Consider the following 25,592-nt stretch of genomic DNA (forward strand, 5'->3'; position numbering starts at 1 on the left):
CCTCTATGACCCACCTCCCAGAATATTAGAAATAAAAGCAAAAATAAACAAATGGGACCTAATTAAACTTAAAAGCTTCTGCACAACAAAAGAAACTATAAGCAAGGTGACAAGACAGCCTTCAGAATGGGAGAAAATAATAGCAAACAAAGCAACTGACAACTAATCCTAAAAATATACAAGCAACTCCTACAGCTCAATTCCAGAAAAATAAACAACCCAGTCAAAAAATGGGCCAAAGAATTAAATAGACATTTCTCCAAAGAAGACATACAGATGGCTAACAAACACATGAAAAGATGCTCAACATCACTCATTATCAGAGAAATGCAAATCAAAACCACAATGAGGTACCATTTCACGCCAGTCAGAATGGCTGTGATCCAAAAGTCTACAAGCAATAAATGCTGGAGAGGGTGTGGAGCAAAGGCAACCCTTACACTGTTGGTGGGAATGCAAACTAGTACAGCCACTATGGAGAACAGTGTGGAGATTGCTTAAAAACTGGAAATAGAACTGCCTTATGACCCAGCAATCCCACTGCTGGGCATACACACCGAGGAAACCAGAATTGAAAGAGACACGTGTACCCCAATGTTCATCGCAGCACTGTTTATAATAGCCAGGACATGGAAGCAACCTAGATGTCCATCAGCAAATGAATGGATAAGAAAGCTGTGGTATATATACACAATGGAGTATTACTCAGCCATTAAAAAGAATACATTTGAATCAGTTCTAATGAGGTGGATGAAACTGGAGCCTATTATACAGAGTGAAGTAAGCCAGAAAGAAAAACACCAATACAGTATACTAACGCATATATATGGAATTTAGAAAGATGGTAATAATAACCATGTAAACGAGACAGCAAGAGACACAGATGTATAGAACAGTCTTTTGGACTCTGTGGGAGAGGGAGAGGGTGGGATAATTTGGGAGAATGGCATTGAAACATGTATAATATCATATACGAAATGAATCACCAGTCCAGGTTCGATGCATGATACTGATGCTTGGGGCTGGTGCACTGGGACGACCCAGAGGGATGGTACGGGGAGGGAGGAGGGAGGGGGGTTAGGGATGGGGAACACGTGTATACCTGTGGCAGATTCATGTTGATGTATGGCAAAACCCAATATTGTAAAGTAATTAACCTCCAATTAAAATAAATAAATTTATATTAAAAAAATCATAAATTCAGATTCCTTCCTCTATCACAGCTCCTGGTAACTGGTAGTGAACACACATTCACAACATTTAAACTCGAGACATTTGAGCTAAGTCATACCAACTTCAACCATTATTTTGCCAGTATCTTCACTCTATATACTATTTCAGTTTTCACAAAGAATACTGTAAGGAGGCTAAACAATGCCAGCTTTAGGCAAATTGAGAAAAGGAACATGGCAAAGTTTTCCTGGTTTCCTTACCAAAAAAATTAGGTGAAGTTTGATGGTTGCTACAATTTGGGAAAATCTAAAAAAACCAAAACAGACAAAACATAAAGTGGATAGGCACTACAAACACTTACAAATGTATTTCAATCTACCACATGTGGATTCATTCAGCTATTCTAACAAGTTTCCAGCTCTTTTCGAGTTTAATTTTTAATATTCTTAGTTTTCTCAAAGGATGAAACTAGAAATTTCTTCCTGAACTAAGAGTGGGATCACTTGACCTTTTAATTGCCAGAGACATCTATCACTAAGTCTAGCAGGTGGGACACTAACAATTGGAAAAAAAAAGGCAATGCACTTTTGCTCTACACATAATCATAAGAAAGTATGATTATATTCTTACCATACCAAATATTAGGATACATTATATGAAACTAAAAAATGAGACATTGGATTTTCATAAGTATATTTTAATTTTTTGAATTTTAACAACTCAAATGAAATTCAGCTAGTTAACATAAATACAGAGTAAATGCACATAATTTACAGCCACATAACAGGAATGCAATAGCAAACCTCACATAAATGGTCAAAGAATATCAACTCTTTGAAGTTGTTTAGCTACAACTGACAGGTCATAATTTAAATGTTCACATATGCAGGGGTACACATTCAAAATGTTTATTAACACAAAAACCGAGTAAAAGAGGAATCTTCAGTTTCTAAAAGGAGTAGCATAAAAAGCAGAGTATAGATTGAGAAATGTAAGGGCACAATGGAGAAGAGATTTGTGTAAGCTGAAAGTCTGTACACTGTATTAAATACTTTTAATTAAAATCCCTTTCCAATTTAAATCATTTAGAAATATCTGTATTCTTAGGAATGTTGAAGTCATGATCAATACTAGAGAAAAAGGCTGAACTATTACATCCACCAGCCCCAAAGGGGTCCTGATAGTACTAACAGTCTGGGCAGAAGGGCATGTAAACAACAAAAGACAGCACAGACAATGCCGGAAGATTACAGGATAAACTGATTCCTAGCACTTAATTCTTTCAAGGTCAAATCAATATTTTCAGTGATCTAAAACAAATCTAAAAAATGCTGACATATTTATACTCCAGTAAAAGAGTAAACACTCATTATTCTTAATAACCCAAACTCAGCTAGTCCTAATATAACCATGCTATTCCATAATGGGCATTTGGTTTTAGGAGACAGAGACATAGTTAAATAATGTAAATGATATTCTCTCTTGGTGTCAGTTTAAAAAAATCAATTACTTGGGGGTCCCATCTAGTAAGATTGGTTCCGCAAAGTAACACACATAAGGAAAACCAAGCTTTGGTGACAGTTTTTTTCCCTGGATTTAAAAGCACTGTGTGGTACCCCACAATCACAGGTTGGTGATTCTCAGATGTGCACTTGGAAATCTAGTAAACTGTTTCTGTGAGCCAGAAGTACCAGAGTTTTATCTGCTGCTCTATGAATATGCTCTTCAGTGTGTACCGCTTTAAACTGAAAGGATCAATTCCATTTTCTGAGAAGATTCTCAAATAAAAGTACATACCAATTTGAAGAGTGCTGACTACCTTTATACAGTAATAAAGTTATCTGATAGATGAAAATAAAACACAGAATAAAAAAAAGTTTCAATGCTTTTTCTTTTTAAATGTCTACACCCCCCCAAAAAAAAAAAAAAAACCACCTCCCAAGAAATGTTTCAGACAGACTTTATATACAATTTATATATATATATATATATATATTTTGTTAAATTATCTCTGTCATAAACTGCAGCAGATTGTACTTTTGGGGGGACAAAACAATTAAACATCATCGCTCCTTTCCAGTTGTTGCACAAAGAAACAAAGTCTGAGACTCTAAGATCCTTTTCTTCCAGCACAGAAATATACTCACTTTTAAAAGCTGAACACAATGCACTAAAAGGTCAAGGTCAATACAAACACAAACAGGAACAGAATATGAGTTCATCCTTGAAGGACACTTGTTATGAATTTGCTACAACTAAATAAGATGTTCCTTAGTTGCTGGTTTTCATATCATTCTTAACCATTTGTGGGTATTCAGATCACTAAATTATTGAGTCTCTTGTACATTCGATACAACTAATGTTTACAGATCTTCACAAGGCAAATGGCACTGTATTAGGCAGTATAAGCGGCACCTGAAAATCAAAACACTATAGGCTGACACTTTCACTACAGATTTAAGTTATAAACCCTATTACTGCTTTCTTTTTTTGGCATGTTTCTCACAATAAATGTCAAAGCTGATATGAATAATCCCAAAGGTAATGAAACTGAATTTGCCTTTGGTCTCCAAATAGACTGGAATACTAATTCCAATCGAAGCACCTCAAAAACATCCAGTTACTGTTGATTACAAGGAAGTTAAGAAGGTGGAGGAATTTAACAGGGCACTGCGTTTCACTGGTGACAGCAGAGAAAGCTTGCAATGACATGCTACGTTTTTTAATGTTAGGGGCACTGGAGTACACATAAGAATACTTAAAACATTTATTATATTAAAGATCCCCCAAACAATATACCTAAATCCCAGAAAAAAATGTTATGAATACTGTTTCTGCCTAATACATTAACCAACGTTTTAAAAAAATAATCCAACATGGGAATCCTCTCCTACTCACACCCCCCACCCCCAACCTCCCAAAAGGCCACAAAGTGCATTCACAAAGAGTCATTCTTAAGATAAAGCCATTGCACACAATGCACAGTTCATGTATACTGAAATGAGTACCACACTGGAGTTCAATGGTATAAGCTTCATACACCAGTATAACAACAACCATGAGCAAAAGTCTTTAATATTATAGACTTACAGCAAGTATCTTCACAAGGGCCATACATATAATACAGTATTAAAAGGTGCAGTTGATCTCAACAGCAAAATGTAAAAGCTATCTCTTGTTAATACACTTAATCTGAATTAACTTGCATTTTTTTATGATTTACCATTCAAGAAATTAGGATGGAATAAATTTCTTATGCAAAGTAGTTTGTTCATTTATAAAACTATAAGTCAATTAGGATCACTATCCACTCAATCAGATAACAGAGGCCCTTCTTCTATAAATGTTTATGCTGCCCTGGATACTTATATAATGTTGCCTTAAGAAGAAAAACACCTTTTAAAGGCAAAGCTGAAAACTACCATTTTCTCTACTAAATAACGCAATGTATGAAGATCTTCCAGAAATAATCCAAAGGTTCAAATTCTTAATGTGAAACCAGAGAAAGATCTAGAAGCAGTACATTTTTTTTCACTTTAAGAAAATGATACCTAGGTATGATGGGTGATAATTCAACTTCATAATTAATAAGTCACTGAAGAGACACTGCATTCATTCATGTATCATTAGGTTAGACAAGATAAGAGAACATGCTCAAGTTGTCAAAATGGCCAAGATCAACATTTTGCTGGCTTATTTTGTCCCAATCTATTACCATTTGAGTTGATACACTGGGCAATTTTAGTGTTCACACTGGGCTAAACATAACACACCTGTGAGCAGTAGAAACCAACACATTTTTAAACTAAAAGCAAGCACAATATTTAGATACTACTTCTTTTGTCAAAAACAGTGACTACTAATACCAAACAATTAACTTTAAAATACAGTGCCAAATCCTCTCAAGGAAATGTAAATACTAGTATTGTTACTTTCCAATTTCATAGGAACTATACAGAAGTGGGATGTTAGAAATTTACAACCGTTAATACTTTCTTTGGATAGTTCTAGTATATAGTTACGGATGGCTTTGTCTAGAAGACTGGAAAAGTGCTCATGGAATAAACACTGTACTCTGGTTGCCATAAATCAACAAAATGCCAATAGTATCCTGTGGCTGTGACAGAGAAAATGGCAATTTTGAGGAAGGAGTGCTTCTAAAGGCTTTTTCTTGGAGGCAGCCACGGTTTTTTCCCCCCACATTACTAAAAAGACTAAGTAATGTGGTTACAATTACTTTAATTCCTACAAGCAAACTTCCACTTAGGCATAGTTCCATGTTCCCACGCTATTTTCCTTCTGTCCGCCATGCTGGCTTTGGTGCTCCATGGTCCAATTTCTCTTTTGGTCTTCCCTCTTTACAGCGTAGCAGTTTGGCGGTGCTATCCATTGAGCAGGTAGACCACCAACTCATAGGTGGCCATCATAATGGCTGTGTTTGGAATCTGTCTCACCAGATGAGTTGTCAGACCACGGTAAAGAGACCCATAGCCTTCTTCTTGAACAAGCAAAGATAATGTCTGAAAAAAGGATCTATACTTTGTTCCCTCTTCACGCAGTCTTGTTCTTACAACTTCTGTATAGGGGAAAAAAAAAAGTCATTTTATGTAAAATGTTAATAATATCTTTATACCCTCCTAATATTGAGCACATTCCATTTATTAGATTGTAAGCGTGAGCTCAGAATAAGCGAGGAGTGATTTTTTTAAATGTAACTTACTGACACTAGTTATTTTAACAACACCAAACTCCTAAGTTAGCTAGCTAAAATCATGCATATTAATTATAAAATTTCATAGGTTCCTGAATGGAACCTATGAAAGAAGACAGAATAAACAAAAGTATCTGCTGCATACTAGATATAGATAAAAGGGAGAAAAGATGTGATTAAAAAAAAAAGGTAGAACAGGAATGATTAAAAAAAAAGGTAGAACAGGAAAGAGATTACAGGTGGTATCAAAGATGAACAGAGGACTTGCCTGGTGGTATACTGGATAGGAATCTGCCTGCCAATGCAGGGGCCATGGGTTTGATCCCTGGTCGGGACACATTCCACATGCCAAGGAACAACTAAGCCTGCGTGCTGCAACTACTGAGCCATGTGCACCTAGAGCCTGCGCTCCACAACAAGGAAGACAGCGCAATGAAAAGCCCCCGAGCTCACCAAAACCATGAGCAGCCTCTGCTCGCCACAACTAGGAAAGCTCTCATGCAGCAACAAACATAAACAAATCTTAGGGGGAAAAAAAGCCTTATGCTACTCATACATATTAAACCCCATTATGATGAACTGTATTGTTATACTATAATTCAATAAAATGGTAAAATGTTCTAATAAATGGGCCACTGGCTGAAGTGGGAAAATATTTCAGAGTTAATGGATTTACTCATACACATTCAGGGTTTCCCTGGTGGCTCAGTGTGAAGAATTCTCCTGCCAATGCAGGAAATGTGGGTTCAAGCCCTGGGTTGGGAAGATCGCCTAGAGAAGGAAACTGCAACCCACTACAGGCTGGATGGCATCACTGACTCAATGGACGTGAGTCTGGGTGAACTCTGGGAGTTGGTGATGGACAGGGAGGCCTGGCGTGCTGCGACTCATGGGGTCGCAAAGAGTCGGACACAACTGAGCGACTGAACTGAACTGAACTGAACAGTATTCTTGCCTGGGAAACCCCATGGAAAGTAGTGCCTGGCAGGCTACAAAGACTTGGACATGACTGAGAGTCATGCGAAGAGCTGGACATGACTGAGCAACTGAGTAACAACATACATCATCCCGTCTTCCTACCGTGTGGATATGCTATACTCGTGGCACATGTTTTTGAGGTGGCGGCAGCTAGCATCATTCCCACAAAATCGGACACTTCTTTTACAGACTCTTCTTCATTTTCCATTGTAGAAGCAATCTTATATTCCAGTAGTTTTTGCTTAATACTTTCATATATAACAAAATGGATAACAGTCTCTGATATGCCAGCATATGAAGCAGACATGCCCCTATAAAATCCTCTAAGTCCATCTGTCTGATACACTTTACGGACACACTCGAAAGCACCCATTCGCTTTTCCCCACGGTTCCTGAAAAGCAAAAAGGAAAAAAATCTTATTAACATAAAGTAGTACAGGTTTTTAAATAAAGTAAATACAATATACAGGAAGAGGCCACTATAGTCAAGAGTAACCCTCTTTAATTCATGAGGAAGTACAAATGAGAATTTAAAAACATCTAGAGTTCCTATTCTTTTGTCTCAAATCTGTCACATCAGACAGATAACTTATAAGGTAGTTTATTTTACTGAATGCAAAACACACTACATTGAATCTCCAGTTTCATTGAAGTTTGTATTGTAGGAATAAGCAACAAAATCCACCATGACTGCAGCTCAAGAGAAAAACAAAATAAAAACCCCTCACATTATATTAAATGCAGTTCTAAGTTGAGAAGATTTCTTTAGCATTTAATAACACATAAAAAGAATGACTGAGACACCAATGACAACAGAATATTAAGAAGTACAATTAAGGTAATTTCAGTGCACCTGAGGGATTCTTCCAAGCCCACCCAATTTCTCCCCAAAAGTCACTGGGTGAATTTAAGTCAAATTTTCTATGATCCTTTGAAGGTAATGGCTGTCTCTTTTACCTCAGTAAATAGTGAATGAGGACTTCTACAGTTATCAAGTATTTATTGAGCACTGTGCCCAAGACAACTTTCTTAGTGCTGCTTAAGGGTGCAGCATCTACTCTTGGATATAATTTTGAGTTCATAAAAATATTTATTACCTTCATTATGATTCCCTCAATAGAACTTTATCTGTAAGAAATGGGTTTAAACTCTACCCACAGGGAAAGAAATAGAAAAGTTGACTGTTTATAAATTATATACAATCTGCTTATGATGTAACAAAATAAAATCACAACTAAGACACCCACCTGATAACCTACAGATAACCTCCAACTTTATAAACTAGTAACTGTCTTGAGTAACTATCCTCAACTAATGGTACTGAATAAATACCTTCTTGGTTGAGTGATCCATGCAACCAACTGTAATTAGTTTCGGCTGTCAGACTCTTTCTTACAAGAAAGTTAAGAGAGCTCTAAGTCCTAAAGGATAACATGCAAACATATCCGTCCTATTCTCGGTCTCAGTGTTGGAAGGCAGCACACCTTCAAATCAACCTTTCATTAACCCTACTCCTAAGCCTAAAAAATTGTGCTGGCTTTACTATTACTTTTCACCTAAATCTACCCTCTAAATACTGAAGCATACATTCCCCTGGTAGTTTATAATAGTACAATACAGACTGGCATCTCATACTTTTTAACCTTTGGGTTATCTTATCTACCACTACCTTTCAGTTCTCTGACTTCAAAATAAACTTTGAGTCTTGCCATAACACTGTACTTAAGGTTTCACTAAAAATTATTCCAGATGAAACAACGACTAGACATTTCAAGTTTCCAAGTGACATACAATTCCACATGACAAAATGCAGAAAACATATCTTTAGGCAGGCATAATTGTTAAAAGATTTCTTAGATCAGTTTTATTTATAATCTACAAGATGAACACTAGGCTTCCCAAACCCTAAAATATAAGAAACAGTGAAAATCTTTTATATAAAGCCTACTTCAGGCTAAAGAGTTAAATTAGTTTCAAAACTATTAATGTGATTATTATTATTACAACACACCAGACAGGATCATCTCTCTCCTTAAAAAAGTGCTACCCTCTCCCCATCCTTCATTCTGAAGGCCAATGGGAGCTGAGACGGCAGGACTCTAAGCTATACCGCTTCTGGCCTTTCTCTCAGTTCCCAGAACCTGCCACAGGCACTAAACTTAAAGATATGTGAGGTGTGCACTGACTAGTGCCTCTGCTTAAAATGGGTTCAAAAACCATTCATTGACTATTCCACTAAAATTGGTCCTCACTGTTTCCAGAGATATCTCTAGAACCTACCAGTACCTGTTCATTACAGATACACTGAATGAATGAATCTTGCTGCCATAAAGTGACTGGGGTAACAGATGAAGTTCATGAATACTTGAGAGCTAAATTCCATGCTAGAACACTCTGCTGTACAAGGTTCTTGAGTTTGAGCAATGATCTTCAAAGACTCAGTCTAGACTCACTGATCATGTAGTTAGTTAATTTAGGTATTTAGAAGGGTTGATTATAATCAAACATGGGGTGAATGAAAGTATCACTGCTCAAGCTAGATCAAGAGGTCCTTTTTCTTCTTTTACTGAAAAACACAATGCATAATATACTTTCTTTCCTAGAAATTCTCATACCTGCAATTAACATCACTTTTGCATCTGATGGTACACCTAAGTTTCAAAACCAAATAAAACAAATTCAGCAGCAAATGAGGGCAAAAACATGGTTGGATACCTGGCACTGAAATCTCACTGATATAAATTTATAGAAAAAATTTTGTTGAAGCCAACTTTAATGAATTAACATACCTTGCATCGAGCTGTAATCGAGTCTTTATAAGCCAAATGGGGTTGGTCGCTGTGATTGCGGTAAAACCTAAACAAACATGTTTAAAATGAACTCTGGTAAAAATGAAGAACACACTATTAACCTCAAGGTTTTTTAAAACTTTATGTAAGTCTATATTTTAAAAAATGCATATAAATATTTACCTATAAACTGATGTATGCTTTACACTTTTGTTTTACAAATCCATTCACAACCATGAACATTTATACTTTATTTTCAATTTAGTCTCAAATTCTGACTCATAACTAAAAAAATTTTTAAGAACAAAATCTGATTATATGTAATTCATCTTCCAATACATTCAGAATACCCTCTGGGCACCCTCTACTCTCTAAATTTAGAAACCCATTTTTGCAGACACATAGAAATTTTGTGTATTCTAGGGCTTTTTAGCATGCAAACTCTACAACAGCTACTTGGGGTCCAACTAACATCACAAATCACTATGTTCAAAATGGAGTCTACATAAACGTCAGCATTTACCAATATTTGATCTTAAGTTGACTATATGACGAAAGAATTATTGTTTGGCCTTATGAATACTTTATGTAACCATACACTTATTAATACTGTTAACATAATGGTATCACACAGATATGGTTTCTGTTAAAGAATTAAAAAGGGCAGATCTATTTTTTCGTCCACTTAAAAACATACAAAAACTTAAACATACAAAAAGTTACAAATCAGAACTTCCCTTTCACTTTGAGACACTGAAGAGAGAAACTGAAGGTAGAAGGTAGCTTTATTATACTTTAAAACTAAAGTACTATGTATTAACTATCAGTGTGGAAGGGTGGTCCCCTAAGGTGGCTCATTTCAGGTAGTAAATTAAGATCTCTTCTATGTTTCTAGGCTAGTGCGTATCTTTTACTTGCTATCTTCCTAGAGCTACGGAAAAATAGCACATGAAATGCAATCTTGATGATGGAAATTTATGAAGATTGCCTCATCTATACAAAACAGGGTTTTCATAATATAATGCTTCTGAAATATTTAAGATTAGCTGCTACACAAATTTCATAGAATAACCTTTCATCAACCTACATTTATTCAATTGGCCTTTAAATTCAGTGAAAACTTACATGCAAAAATGTCTAAGGATCTTAACTGTTAATACTTTCTATCAAATACTAGCAGGTCAAGTACATTATTTTTAGAAAGGCTTTGAAATATAATCAGCACACTAATATTAGTAAAGTACTTTCAGGAACAAAAATGCTGTGGTACTACATTGTTTACTAATTGGAATTTAGTCTCACAGGTTCTTTCCCCTTCTATAATGTCAGATCATTAGCTAACTCAAATTGTACTCCTTTAAACCACTATATTAATACTGCAGAAATAGCCAGATGTTTCACAAAGAGATGCTCAAATTGAATCTATTATCAACTAAGATAAATGAAGCAAAAGTTTGGTTTAATAACTCCTTTAATAATTTTTTAATGATTATATAGTCTCCATTTCTCTTAAGTGCTTTTAATGCTACATACATACATATAAAACTAGAAAGGGATCAACAATTTTGTAAGAATCAGCCAATACCAAAACAATAAAAATTGAATGTGCTGAACAGGGTGTCAGGAAGATGTTTTAAAAGGTTCTTTTCATGCATATATTCTTGATAAAAGGAAAGAGAAGAAAACTATGAAACCAGATCAGTTTAAATATTTTATTTGGAATAGATTTGTGCATGGCCTGGCTTAATTAAGAATAAAGTCTCTTGAATCTCATTTTTCTAAGTGAAAAAGTCAAACTAAAGATATTTAAATTACATTGTATATTTAAATTACATTCTAAAGCAAACGTGAACCTGACATCAGAATTCTGATCATATCCCTAATTTAATAATTCTTTATTTTAAACCTAAATATCTGTATTAGCTAAATGTCTGTACAGTAATATTAGGAGTTTATCAACAAAAGGCCACTAAGCAGCACAAGCCAACAAAATACTCTGCATTACTCAAAATAGTTTTTATTAATTACTCTGTGGAAATTTTAAGGAAAAAATTTGCTTTTTATTAAACTTTGAAAGCCTAAAACTGGGTATCAAACTTAAGCATCAAAGCTTTCTAAAAAAATAAAGTTCTATGTCTAAAAATATAAACTGAGTACCTAAATTTATGAACACTCTTCCAAGTCTCAAATTCCTCAATTAGAGGCTGAAAAAACCCCATATATGAAAACTTAAAAATATTATAATACATATTTGTAATTATTACTAGGGATAAATTTTTAATTATCCATAATTAAGTTTTAATTGTGCTTTGTACATGTTAATAAACAATGATAGGAAGCAAACAACAGGTATTTCTCACTTAACTAAAATTCATTTCCAGATACAGACTCACCTATGGAACGTGACACACTAAAATTTAAGTGAAAGAATGACATCATCTTGTTCCTGAAGAGTCTGAGCTTACTACAGCTGGGACTCCCTCGCCCAGTAAAAAGCTAGCTCAATGAACACACTGCCTCACTGTCAGCGAACCATTAACGTAAAGAAAATAATCGATATATAATCCACAGGTTTTTTAGCTATTGTTCCTTTACCAGCTCTGGTCCTATTACATTCTTTTAACTGAAAACATTCTAATAAATTACAGAGACAGTATTAGGCTAATGAAATCTAGAAAACATAATCTATTAGTTAAAAAAAAAACAAGCAGGAAGAAACAAATTTATTACTACCTTTGAATTATATATGGTAAGGTGATTTGAAGCTGACAAACAGCTTAAGTTAAACACCTTCCTACTTCTTTTAAGATAAACATACACAAAGCTACTGGGAATGGTTCCCCTGAAATTTAGACATTTCCTATTACTTTTATTTTGGCATTAAAATTTTGTGACATTTTGATAATATGCTATTTCATATTAATATTCTGAGTACCCTGTTAAATATTAAAACTGACTTATCTATTTGTAGGTTAAAAAGAATCAATATTGCTCCAGTCAATAAAAGCAAAATGGCAATATACTGGCCATACTATTAGTAATATGGTTAATATTTTATTAGAAAGTTTAAGAAACCTTTTAAATGTAATTTTTAAAGTTTTGTTTCATTTAAGATTCTATTTGATAATGTAAACCAATTAAAAACCAGAACAACAGAAATCCACATAATAAACTTGCTGAAAATGTCTATTTCATTAAGTGAGTGATACCTGTAGTATTGCATTTGCAGTACTTTTTATTAACTTCTGTAAGAACAAAGCCCACCTAACCTTTGAAGAGAAATATATTAAAAACAAAACAAAACAAAAAAAACACAAAAAACTAATTAAAACTAAAATAAGATCCCATATATTCTTATCCCATATTTGGAAAGTAATGGTAGGTATTAAGATCAATGTTTTTGCAAGAAAGTAGAAAGCCAAGTATCAACAGACAAGAATGGAAAGCACTGTATTAGGCTTTTAAAACATGTTATACTAAACAAAGAGAACTACTATTTTCTAAAAGTTGTCAGATGGTATGATACCATTTACAGCTATGTAAATCTTAAATACTATTAAGGAATTCTTTGGAGGTCAAGGCTATTATGGCCAAGCTAAAGACCCCAGGCTTTTATTAACAATAACTGAAAAGTTACTCCATTCTTCCTTCTAGAAGGAGTATTATCAAGGAATCAGAATTAAAGTTTTATGAAATACTCAGATAATGCACACACAAATTCAGGAAATAAAAATTCATTTCCCGCCTTCTATTCAACAGCTATTATAAATTCCCAGGGTGTGTTTCTTATAACTAGAGGCTGCAAGAGATGCTCAGATCAGTACTCACGAGGTTTAAGTTAGTCCATATTTCTACAGGAAGTGACCTGCGGATGGGGAGCATGAGATGACACGATCTCACTCTTTTCTCGGGAGAAATGTACAGTAAATGCCTAAAATAGACACAGGCTTTTCTGTATCATAACAACAAGCAGTGACCTCATCAGAAACACGTGTACAAAATGAATCCCATTGGAAGGATTTGAGAAATATTTACTGTGAGATCTAACTTTTGAAAATTTTAAGTTAAAAAAGAAAAAGGAATATCAGAATGGGCCATAATTTTTTTGTTTTTAAAGTACCGAGTACTGAAAATTCTGCCATCTGTAGCAGTTTTGAGAGTCTAAATACTTACCCAAAAGAAGATCAATTCTGCCTTAATGAAAAAATGCTAACCTTGTCAAAGTGGAAATCTAAGAAAATATTCAGAGCAGACTGTCATATCCCATTTTCCTACCATTATTATTTACCATGCTCAGAGCTGAAATCACAAAATTTTCTGTTTTTTAACAATCAGCTTATTTGGTAAATCTAAAAACCACAACAACAAAAAACCCAGAGGAGTTCCTGGCAGTCCAGTGGTTAGGACTTGGCACTTTCACTGCCATGGGCCCAGCTCTGATCCCTGGTCAGGGAATCAAGATTCTGTAAGCCACACAGCATGGCCAAAAAATATTTAAATTAAATTAAAAAAAAAATAAGTAAAAATTAAAAAAATAGAAAATTCAAGGAACTTCATTTTATAACTATAATTTTTTAAAAATGTAACATATAGGTGGCTACAATAGTACCTTTCACTTTCTGTACTATGATCAGTAATATTGCACATCCATTTTTATGAAATATTTTGTATTCAGTTTCTTGTGCTCTACGAAACAAAAAACAGGAAGAATGTTTACATGAAAACACACAAAACATCTAACCATCCATCTAGCTGAATAAACTGCCAGGGATAAATTATTTTAAAAAATATTTTATAATGTAAAACAAAATTTCTATTTAATGAGTAAAAATTTAACATTAAGCTTTAAGTCAAATAGAAAATGTACCTTGAACACTATTAACACAAACAAATAAAACCCACTAGTATCTAGGAAATGTTAAATGATTACATTATTGGTATTTAAAAAATTAAGCAATCACTGTGTAAATATATTATCCAATAAAAATCAGAATTCATTTCTCTTAAATCTATACTGTTGTATATAAAAGTATATATAACCCAGATAAAAACTTTGGAAGACTGGGAGTTACTATAGAAGAAAAAAATTTAATACTATTCTTTCTGTATACACATCTTTGTGTAGGTGTATACAGAGGGATATGCAAACTCATTTAAACAAAAACACACAAAGACCCTAAAGAAAATAAATACCCTTGATGATTAAGATATATTTAGTCTGCCAAAGGTCATATGTGGGGTGAGGGGGGAAGGTAGTGTAACAAAGTTACTATTACTTAACCTGATTAAGTAGCCTCACAACTAGAAAAAAATTTTTAATGCATGAAAATTTATAGCTCAAGTTGAGAGTTTACAAATTCTTACATTATTTCCTTGAAACACTAAAACAAATGAAAATAAGACAGCCTTTAAATAAACTGTCCTTTAAATTAAATAGGCTTAGTATTCAATTTCTATGAATAGAATGCAAAAGGCAACTTAACCAAGAGGTTACTTGGAATAAAAATTATGTACATGATTACTAAACCCTTAAGGCATATGCTATGTGATGTGGCAAAATCTTGCAGGCATTATCAACAGTGGTACATTTTTGATACTAAAGTGACAAGGTTAGCATTTTTTTGAATAGTAAGAAAACAAATTTTCAAATGGCTGCCTCTAAGCACTTTGCACCCCAAGTTCATATTTTGAAGACCTCTAAAAATGATCCTGAAGAAAAACCAGTCTAGATTATTACAAGAGTGAAGGGGGCCAAAGGCTACCTTAACAAGTCTGCACGGGACCATTCAGTTTCACCAACCATGTAGCTAGCTATAAAAACTGCCAAGCTAAATATTATTGCTCATGAACAGGTGCAAAGAAGCTCTGAAGGTGTAATTCTCAGAAAAAATCTAACTGCAAACAAATGGAAGAAGTATTTTCAAATTACACAAGTGTATAGTACAATATTCTCTGAACAATGTAAGTCTTTCAATTTACCAAAATTCAAGAAATTCAAGTTGGGAAATAGTATCAACGCATAGATAGAACAAGTTAATATTTGTACACATTTGAGAAAAAAAGTACAAAATGGCAATTCCACTGAAAATCTTTGCAATATGATACAAATACAGTAATAAATTTTGATGAGATAGTCTAATGAAAGATGTTCCAGTGGGAATTGGTTTTCTGAAACCCTAAATTTGCAATACTCAATATATTAACAACTATCCTCAACTTAAAATAATTGCTTACCTACTTTCTTGGCATCAAGTCTTTCAAAAAAGAAAGATTAACATTTCTTTACAATTTTCTGGGGTTAAAAAAACAAAAACATGAACACTGATAATCCAGAAATATATTCTTAAAGACCCTAACATAGTGGTTATATAGCTTGAAATTAGCCACTAACTTTATAGACTCAAATTTGGAGGGAAAAATCATATATATTCATATCCAACATTTATCAAAATACATTAAAAAAATCTAACTCTCTGTGGTATTAAAGAACTGATTCTCAAAATATAACCTATGTAGAGCAACCCACTCATTCTAAGAATACGGTAATGGAGAGTCACATAAACTATCTAACTTGCCTAAGATTTCTTTTCTTTGCTAAAGAGTATTTCACCATCTTGATCTTTAAAGCTTTACTTTCCAGTTTTAAAACTCTGTGAGTCAGTCAACAATAAACTAAATATAAAAAGCCATAAAAATAATTTGTAAGGTATGTACTAGATTGTATGGCTATTGACCTCTCGGAAATTAGTATTTCAAACTTACACTTAGTTCATTAATTATGTGGTTGAAATGGATCCAATTTATTTCTAAACAGAAAACAGTTAACTCATTATCAAACACCTGACATTCAATTTCTCAATCAACAGTTGAAAAAGGTAGTTATAATTTGCTTTATAAAGTCACAGCATAATTTAGAAATGTGAGGCATGATTAAATATGTGACAATCTCAGAACTATAGAGAATTTTCTGATGAGAAATAAAGGTCATGGCTTTGTCTAACATGCATGGCAGCAAATGATTTCAGAACCACATTGGTCAAACCAATCTCCCAGCTTATCTTTAATGGCAGTGCAGAGGTCCAGGACTAGCTGTTTTAATTCACAATCATATATTCTCATGAATGATGATGAAAGAGTTCCTGGAAACATTTCTAGAGCAAGCTTGTACACACACCTGGTGCACAGCTACATTTTCAGTGCTATCTTAGTGTGATTTATGTGGAATGCTAAACATATTTTTTAATACATACATTATAACAACAGTTATCAGTAATACACCACTCGCAAAAATTTCAGCATTTGAGCACAGGACAAAATGAATACTTTACCAAGAACTGCCGGCACATTTCAGACAGAAGCCAAAACATGCAGCAAAAAAGGAAAAGGCACTAACAGAAATTGAGGAGAAAAGAGTAAATTACAGCTCTGTAATTTTAAGTATAATTATGGTTGGATTCTTAAAACAGTTAAAAGTGATCACAAACTACACAAGACAATGTAAATATTATATTACCTGCATGTATTACAAACTTCTAAATACATAAATGCCAACTGACAACAGATTTTACATATACTATTTAATCAAATTTATGGTATACTAAAAAATGTAAAAATCATGCTTGCAGATGTGAATCAATGAAAGCACATTGCCTTAACTTTACAAGGTTAAATTCATCAAAAAGCAATATTAAGTCTCTAGGTATCAGAAAATTTTGTTTTTTAATATCATGTATTCATACCTGCCATTGCAGCTGAAATCATGTGTACCTGGGTAGAATCAGGATCAAATAAACCATTCAACTTTTCCTTGCAGTTTGAATAAGCAGCAAAGTATATGGCTCTAAAATAAAGATTTAAGTTTTGTCAATAAGCATGTTGCTTAATTCATAAGATTTAAATGGCATATAAATTGATCTTTATTATTTCAGAATCCAGAAATCTAAAAACATAATCTTAAGTTATTATTTACATTTTCATGTAATATCTACATATTTTTTAAAAAGACCATAAAGTATTTTTTGTATTGACTCGTTAAAGATAAACTTAAATGTAAAGCATTCTCAAACAGATGCTCATATCTCAATATTTTAACAGCAACTGACTGAAACAAAAAGTGTTTGTATAAGACTTTGATGATCAGAAAACACATGAATAGGCTGAAAGGCCTATACAGCACTAAGGGTAAGTTAAATACACCTAAGTAGATGTGATATGGGTATTTTATGTTGTTTTTGAAGAGAGGAAGGCAGAACTGACAAATAATCAAAGCGAATGTTCAACAATTTTGACACATTGAGCTACATATCAATCTATGCTACACAGAGAGTAGTTTACAGCATCCCTAAACCGACAGAACAACTGCAAAAGAAATCAGTCACACTGGGTCATATCAGGTATTCTAACATTTGTAAACACTGAATTAAATTTGTAAATATTTTCCCTGCTAACTTATTGTGACTTTACGCATTCAACTACCTCCTCACTGTTCATAGCCTTCGGGGCATTGAGTTACTTGCTGCTGTATCAAATATCTTGTTATTTTCCAACAATCCTGATTGTCTAAGAAGGGAAAGAGTAAACAAGTAAAAATGGGGCAAATGTCACTGTTGTGTGTTTCTTTAATGTGCTTAAGAAAATACGGAAGTCAATAAAACTGAAGATGAAACACTCTATTTCATAAAAAAAAAAAAGGATACACTGAATGATATCAAAGTAGTAAGAGGAATAAACACTGCATTACTAGATATGAATAAGAAAAAATGCACCCTCATGAGAAAACGGGCAAGGAATATGCATATGTAATTCACAGAAGAGAGATACAAATGAAAAACAGTTACGAGGAGGAGGACATGAAAGCACCAAAATAAAACATGTATTAAAACAGTGAAAATCATGGCTAGTCTATTTGGCAAGTATTAAAATACATGGAGAGTTGCCAACATTTGTAATATGTGGATAAAGAACAACTAATTCCCTACTTGAGAATAAAAGGATGGCATGCCTTTTCAGAGGGATCTGAGCAATATTCGCTAACTTTAAATGTTCATATGCCCTTCTGTCCAGAAATTCTACTTTTAGGTAACTATCCTAAAGAAAAATATTTGCTTAAGTACTCACAGATAAAGGCACAGCTATGTTTCCAAAACCATTGTTTTTAACAGCAAGAATCTGGAAATAAATCTAAAGGTTTACAAATAAGGGGGTCAATCACACTATACAAGTTTTAAAAAACTCAGCGATTTTCATGGAAAAAGCTTCAAGAAAAATTTGGTGAAATAGTTCAATAGAATTCAATTTATATAAATGATAATAAACATATATACTGTGCTTTTCATGTACACAATTAGCCAGAAAAACATAAAGGAAGACTTTAAACCAGACTTTTATCATAGCTATCTATCTATGGGCAGGGCAGACTAACTGTGTGTAGAAAGGTACGCTGGGTGAGAGGGGATGTGTTTAAGGTGACATGTCAAGCTTTACGCTACACATTTTTTTAGACCTCACAATAAGAATGAATTTTGGATCAGGTTTTAAAAAGAAAGAGCCCACAAGAAGTTGAAATCCCATGAATAATGGGATCTGGTTCTGCTACACTGTTTGGATACAGAGACCTGGGTACACATTTTCTGAATGTGAACTCTGCTGTGTTCTATCATGGAAAAAGTCAACCTAAGATAAAAAGATATCAGAGAAAAAAGACAAAATATTAAGGCCTTTTTGGTTTTTTTGACTTGGTGCAAAGACTGCTTCATGACAATGTCATACATGACAATGACCACTGAAGTCCTCACACTCCACATGATACAATCTGCCCATCCTTTTGGATGGTTACTGACACCCATCTGTCACAGTGCTCCATCCTTATCATCTTGACTTCTCGTCAGCATCTTCTCTCGTTAAACTTGACTGCCGCAACTGAATTAACTTAAATGTATTTTTTTACCTGGAAGGGGCCACCCCCACCAAATTGGGGCCTAATCCTCTAAATAGGGAACGAGGCCCTTCTTTTTCCAAGATCACCCTGAAAGAGAAAAATATTATTTAGAAAGGAATGTCCTTCAAAGTGTGGTACTTTATTTATACAGAACATATAAAAGTCTAAATCTCCTATGTTTGTACTATGTTATAACTGCTCTTGTCAGTACTCCTCACCTCACTTATGAAAACGTGCTTTCCTTGACAAAGCATATAATAAAGATATAACAGATTTACTAGTGAAACTCCATTCAGATTCTTTCCTGAAAGTTTCAGAGACATAATCATCGATATAGATTTCTACATTTTCATATGATCATGCTACTCTTTTCTTTAATCTCCTCCATTTTACTATCTTTACCAGCAACTTCAATTCCCAATTAGAAATGCAGTTGCTTCCTAGTATTGGAGATCCCTTGATACTGAACACTATCCCACTGCAGCAATATGTTATCCAACCATTTTAGTGAAATGGCAAATACCTACTAATACAGTACTAATCTACTAGTAATTTACTAATTAATCTACTAATGTTAGTACCCTTACATTCTTCAGGGTACTAAAATGGTTAGTCTGCTACTCTTTCTCCCTCTAATCAGTTAACATTTACTGAATAGTTACTGTGTAAAAACTAAACACAGTAAGGAGATAGAAAAGATGGTAAGGACCCTGCCACTGAGAAATCTGCTGTCCATTTGTGGAAAAAAGAATTAGGCTGAAGTAAGTAATTTAACAGAGCATATTAATAAGTAAATACTAAACACAGGCTCAGCAGGGAGAGGAACAGAGAGGCATGTCCAAGTTATAGAAGGCTTTCTGAAGGTGAGTTATTAAATGAGATGTGGAGGTAAGAAACATAGATTGATGAAGTGTAGGTATTTTAACTCAGAGTTAACAGACTAGGCCAGTGGTTCTGAAGCATCTATATGCTTAAGAATGACTGCTTGAAAGGCAGTTGAGCATAATGCATAATTAAGGGTCTGAATTGTGGGGCCTTAATATAAGGCCCAATTCTGGTAACTGACTAGTTGTGAAACATAAAGTAATGACCTTTCTCTTATTCTTGCTTTTCATCAACAGTAAACAGAAAAACAATATTTTCAGGGGGGAGGTAGGGTGGTGGTTACTATGAGCAATGTGTGCTATGTGCTAAGTCGCTTCAGTTGTGTCCAACTCTGTGTGATGCTATGAACTGTAGCCCGCCAGGCTTGCCTGTTCACGGGATTCTCCAGGCAAGAATACTGGAGTGGGTTGCCATGCCCTTCTCCAGGGGACCTTCCCATCCCAAGGATCAAACCCAGATCTCTTATGTCTCCTGCACTGGCAGGCGGGTTCTTTACCACTAGCACCACCTGGGAAACCCAAGTTAATTAAAAAAAAAAAGAGCTTAAAAGAGTACCAGGCTTAAACACTTGATAAACCTCAATATTATCATTATTATTGGAGCATTTGTTCAAAGTTAAAATTTCTTAGATTATGCCCTTAAAGTATTCTGATTCAATAGGTACAGGACAGTGCTTAGCAACTTGCATTTTTACCATGCTGCCAGATGACTGATATAGGTGATACAGAACACTTTAGATAAAACTAGGTTAGACAGAAGCAGAATTAAGAATGACAAATTGTAGAACACATTTAATAAATTTCAGTGTTTGCTACTCCCTTCTGTGATAAATTCTTTTGAGAAGTTAAGAAAGGTAACTGTCCTTTAAAATAAACAAACATTTGCAAACACTCACAATATTGCACACAATTTCAACCTAATTTATAGATCTCTGGAAGTTCATCCACGAGTCCCTAAGAAACTAACAGAACCTAAGGGGGAATTCCCAAAATACCTGGTTTAGAAGCCACGAAACACTTCATACCCACTAGGATGGTTACATAAAAACAGATGGAGTAAAACAAAGGCTGGTGAGAATTTTTATTTTATATTTTGGCAAGGAATTAGAAACCTCATTCATTGGTGGTGGGAATGTAAAATGATGCATCCATTCTGGAAAATGGTTTGGCAGTTCCCCAAAGTGTTAAAATGACCCAGCAATTCTACTCCTAATACAATATTCAGTTCAGTTCAGTCGCTCAGTCGTGTCTGACTCTTTGCAACCCCATGAATCGCAGCACGTATATATCCCCCCAAAAAAGAAAACATGAACAAGAAAACAGGTTTCTATAATGACATTATTCACAATACTCCCAAAGGGGAGACAATGCAAATGTTCATCAACTGATGGGAGGATAAATACATGTAGTACATACCCACACAATACAACATTTGGCAATAAAGAGATGCTTGCTACAGCATAGATGAACTTTGACAACAGGCTGAGTGAAAGAAATCAGGCACAAAAGACCACATATTACATAATCTCATTTACATAAAATTCCTTGAATATGCAAGTCCTTAATGACAGAAAATAGATTAGTAGTTGTTGCCTAGGGCGGGGGGTGGGGGGGGGGTGGCGAGGAAAAAGAGAAAACAGGAGTAACTGCTAACAGGAAAGGGTTTCTTTTTGTGGTGATGATGAGTATATTCTAAATTTAGAATGTGGTGATGTGAATATACAACTCTGTGAATGCAAACTCTGTGAATATAATATACTAAGAACAACTAAACTATACACCTTAAATGGGTGAATTTTATAATATGTAAATTATCTCTGAATAGAGATGATGGGAAAAAAGGAAGAAGCCACAAAACAGATTGATTGGGGAAAATATGGGAATACGAAGAGAGGTTAAGGCAAGAAAATGCAGACTTGGAAGTCATCTGGGTACTGATGATAGGTGAAACATTAAACTGACTTTGTACGTGGGGGAGTCCTAGGCAGCACTAATCGTAAAGAATCCACCTGCCAATGCAGATGATGCAAGCGACTTGGCCTTGATCCCTGGGTTGGAAAAGATCCTCTGGAGAAGGAAATGGCAACCCACTCTAGTATTCTTGCCTGGGAAATGCCATGGACGGAGGAGCGTGGTGGGTTACAGTTCCTGAAAAACTGAGAAATTAAAACAAAAACCAGAGGGATTCCTATTAGTTCCTCTGAGGAAAGTCAGAGAAGGCAAAACCACTGAAAAATGAAATAAAAAAATATAGTATGGTCAAAAAGGTCAAAGGAAGAATTTTAAGAAGAGGAAGTCAGCGGTAATGTCAAAATCATGGTATTAAAAGATTATCATTAACCACATAGAAGTATTTATCTGTAACTATGGCAATGTTAACCTGAAATTGTTAACAATTTTATTCGGCCTACTCAAGTACTTAGCTAAGTTTGAAAAGTGATGAAACCTTTTAGTAGTGAAAGTAAACACAAAGTATGAGTTTACTTGCTACCACAAAATAAACACTACTGAACTAAGTTCAAACAGATTATGTCCCAAGTGAGCCGATAAGACAGACACACAGGCCTTGAGTTACCCATGCTTGTGCTTGGTCGTTAAGCTGGGTCCAATTCTTTGAAACCCCATGGACTGTAGCCCACCACACTCCTCTGTCCATGGGATTTCCCAGGCAAGAATATGGGAGTGGGTTGCTATTTCCTTCTCCAGGGAATCTTCCCAACCCAGGGATCAAACCCACGTCTCCTGCATTGGCAGATAGATTCTCTACCACTGAACCACCCTGGAAGCCCATTCAGTTAAACACTTAAGTTCAAACATGTAAAATCCAATTTCAATAGTTAAAAAAAAAATTTTTTTTTACTTATTTATTTGGCTGCACTGGGTCTTGGTTGTGGCATGTGAGATCCCTGACCAGGGATCAAACCCGGGGCCTGTGCTTGGGGTGCATGGAGTCTTGTGGCACTGGACCACCAGGCAAGTCCCCCATTTTCAACAGTTCTGAAATTTCAAATCTAATTTGTAATATAATCAAGTATGACAGAATGTAAAACACATCTTTTTCAAACCACCAAGAAATGCTAAACACTAAATTACATTTTAAAATCTGCTTTAAATCTTGGTTATATTTAGGCTGTTTAAAAATCAGACTGTCATTAATGGGAAATAGATGGGGAAACAGTGGAAACAGTGCTAGACTTTATTTTTCTGGGCTCCAAAATCACTACAGATGGTGACTGCAGCCATGAAATTAAAAGACGCTTACTCCTTGGAAGGAAAGTTATGACCAACCTAGACAGCATATTCAAAAGCAGAGACATTACTCTGCCAACAAAGGTTCGTCTAGTCAAGGCTATGGTTTTTCCTGTGGTCACGTATGGAAGTGAGAGTTGGACTGTGAAGAAGGCTGAGCGCCAGAGAATTGATGCTTTTGAACTGTGGTGTTGGAGAAGACTCTTGAGAGTCCCTTGGACTGCAAGGAGATCCAACCAGTCCATTCTAAAGGAGATCAGCCCTGGGATTTCTTTGGAAGGAATGATGCTAAAGCTGAAACTCTAGTACTTTGGCCACCTCATGCGAAGAGTTGACTCATTGGAAAAGACTCTGATGCTGGAAGGGATTGGGGGCAGGAGAAGGGGACGACAGAGGGCGAGATGGCTGGATGGTATCACTGACTCGATGGACGTAAGTCTGAGTGAACTCTGGGAGTTGGTCAGGGACAGGGAGGCCTGGCGTGCTGCGATTCATGAGGTTGCAAAGAGTCGGACACGACTGAGCGACTGATCTGATCTGATCTGATGTGTGAGTACTTTGAAAATTAAAAACACACACACAAGAATTAGTATTTAACATTATCACATTTCAAAAACTAAACTGTTTTAGAATTCATAATCCAAAACAAAATAAATGCAAAGTATGAGTTTATTTTGATATCTTTCTGAAATGTATCTTTAGAAAATAAATCAAATGGATAAATGTAGAAAAATATTTTAAATGTACATAATTTGGAAATAATATTACATTTTATATTATCCAATTTGCTTTTTCTCTCCATTAGGGATTGCTGTTTCTACTGAACAGGTGAGGGTAATTGTCATTAACTCTGTAAAACCTTTTTAAATATGGCAGAATATAAATAAGACAACAAGGCTATCATTAAGGTAAATCAACAACAACAAAAATTAATGAATATTGTGCTCTCACTTTAGACAATGGAGCGGTCCAGGAGACACTACTCGATTGACACTGGCTCCAGCCATGGTGCTCAGCTGAACTTCAGAGATATAAAGTGTCACAGAAGATGACTGCAGCCGTGTTTTCACAACTTCCAGTGGACATGTCAGAATAGCTCCCACTGTACCACCACATCTACAAGAAAGTACAAAGAACAAAACTCTACTTAATTCATAAATTAGTACACATGCACAGAGCTATGACATAAAATGAGCAACTGGGGCTTTGAGAAGGTACTAAAATCTACAATTTCTGTATTTAGGAGACTAAATAATTTTTTACATGTTTCATGTATTTGCACAGAAACATTTAGAAGCTAAAAGTAACAGTTTATTATCTACCTAGCAAGAAAAATTAGCTGAAGAGTCCAAACAGTGGGTGCTATTGTTAAAATGTATTGGTACATCACATCACAGCTTTAAATACTGTTATAAGGGTTTATTTAGTATTCCTTGTCCAGATAGTACTTGTGTTAAAACTGAGACAATTATGTGAGATATATCCTATTTATCAAACTCCTACCCTATCTTTCAATACTCAAGAAATAGTCTTGACAACCTGAGGATATATTGGGCCGCACGGAATGCAAGATCTTGGCTTAATTCTTACGATTTTAATAATACTGCTAGCTATTTTACAAGATTATTGTTTCTTGCATTACCAAATGTGTGACTGAGTATCTGACAAAAATATAATTTTATGAGTTATGATCCTAACTCTAGATATATGAAGATAAGAGGACATTTCCCCCTGGATCATAACAGATTAGTAAGACAGGTGGTACAGAGTCCTTTGGTTACTGTTGAAAAGACCCAGTCAAGTCACAGCACACCAAGTGGCCTATGAGCGAAATCTCTGCCAGATCTAGGAATGCCTTCCTAGCACCACGG

The 25,592-nt window shown here is 34.8% G+C and overlaps 1 protein-coding gene across 5 annotated transcripts in view; it reads right to left on the bottom strand.

Annotated features, from left to right (window-relative positions):
- Window positions 1–1,852: 1,852 nt before the first annotated feature.
- Window positions 1,853–25,592, bottom strand: part of SLC25A36 (solute carrier family 25 member 36) — a 36,100-nt gene continuing 12,360 nt past the window's right edge. For 2 of the 5 annotated variants that reach the window (XR_003511575.1, XR_003511573.1), the window contains 6 exons: window positions 24,673–24,837; window positions 17,391–19,675; window positions 13,480–13,582; window positions 9,652–9,718; window positions 6,965–7,254; window positions 1,853–5,749 (listed from right to left, as the gene is read on the bottom strand). Coding sequence is in view for 2 of the 5 variants with exons in the window: in XM_027544821.1 (XP_027400622.1) it covers window positions 5,556–5,749; window positions 6,965–7,254; window positions 9,652–9,718; window positions 17,391–17,491; window positions 19,598–19,675; window positions 24,673–24,837 (895 nt within the window). In the remaining 3 variants the exon portion in view is untranslated. Of the gene's footprint in view, window positions 5,750–6,964; window positions 7,255–9,651; window positions 9,719–13,479; window positions 13,583–14,260; window positions 14,338–17,390; window positions 19,676–24,672; window positions 24,838–25,592 lie in introns of all 5 variants that reach the window. The other 3 variants (XM_027544821.1, XM_027544830.1, XR_003511574.1) reach the window with 2 other exon arrangements.

Source organism: Bos indicus x Bos taurus, chromosome 1, assembly GCF_003369695.1.
Source record: "Bos indicus x Bos taurus breed Angus x Brahman F1 hybrid chromosome 1, Bos_hybrid_MaternalHap_v2.0, whole genome shotgun sequence".
In the NCBI taxonomy this organism is placed as follows: domain Eukaryota; kingdom Metazoa; phylum Chordata; class Mammalia; order Artiodactyla; family Bovidae; genus Bos; species Bos indicus x Bos taurus.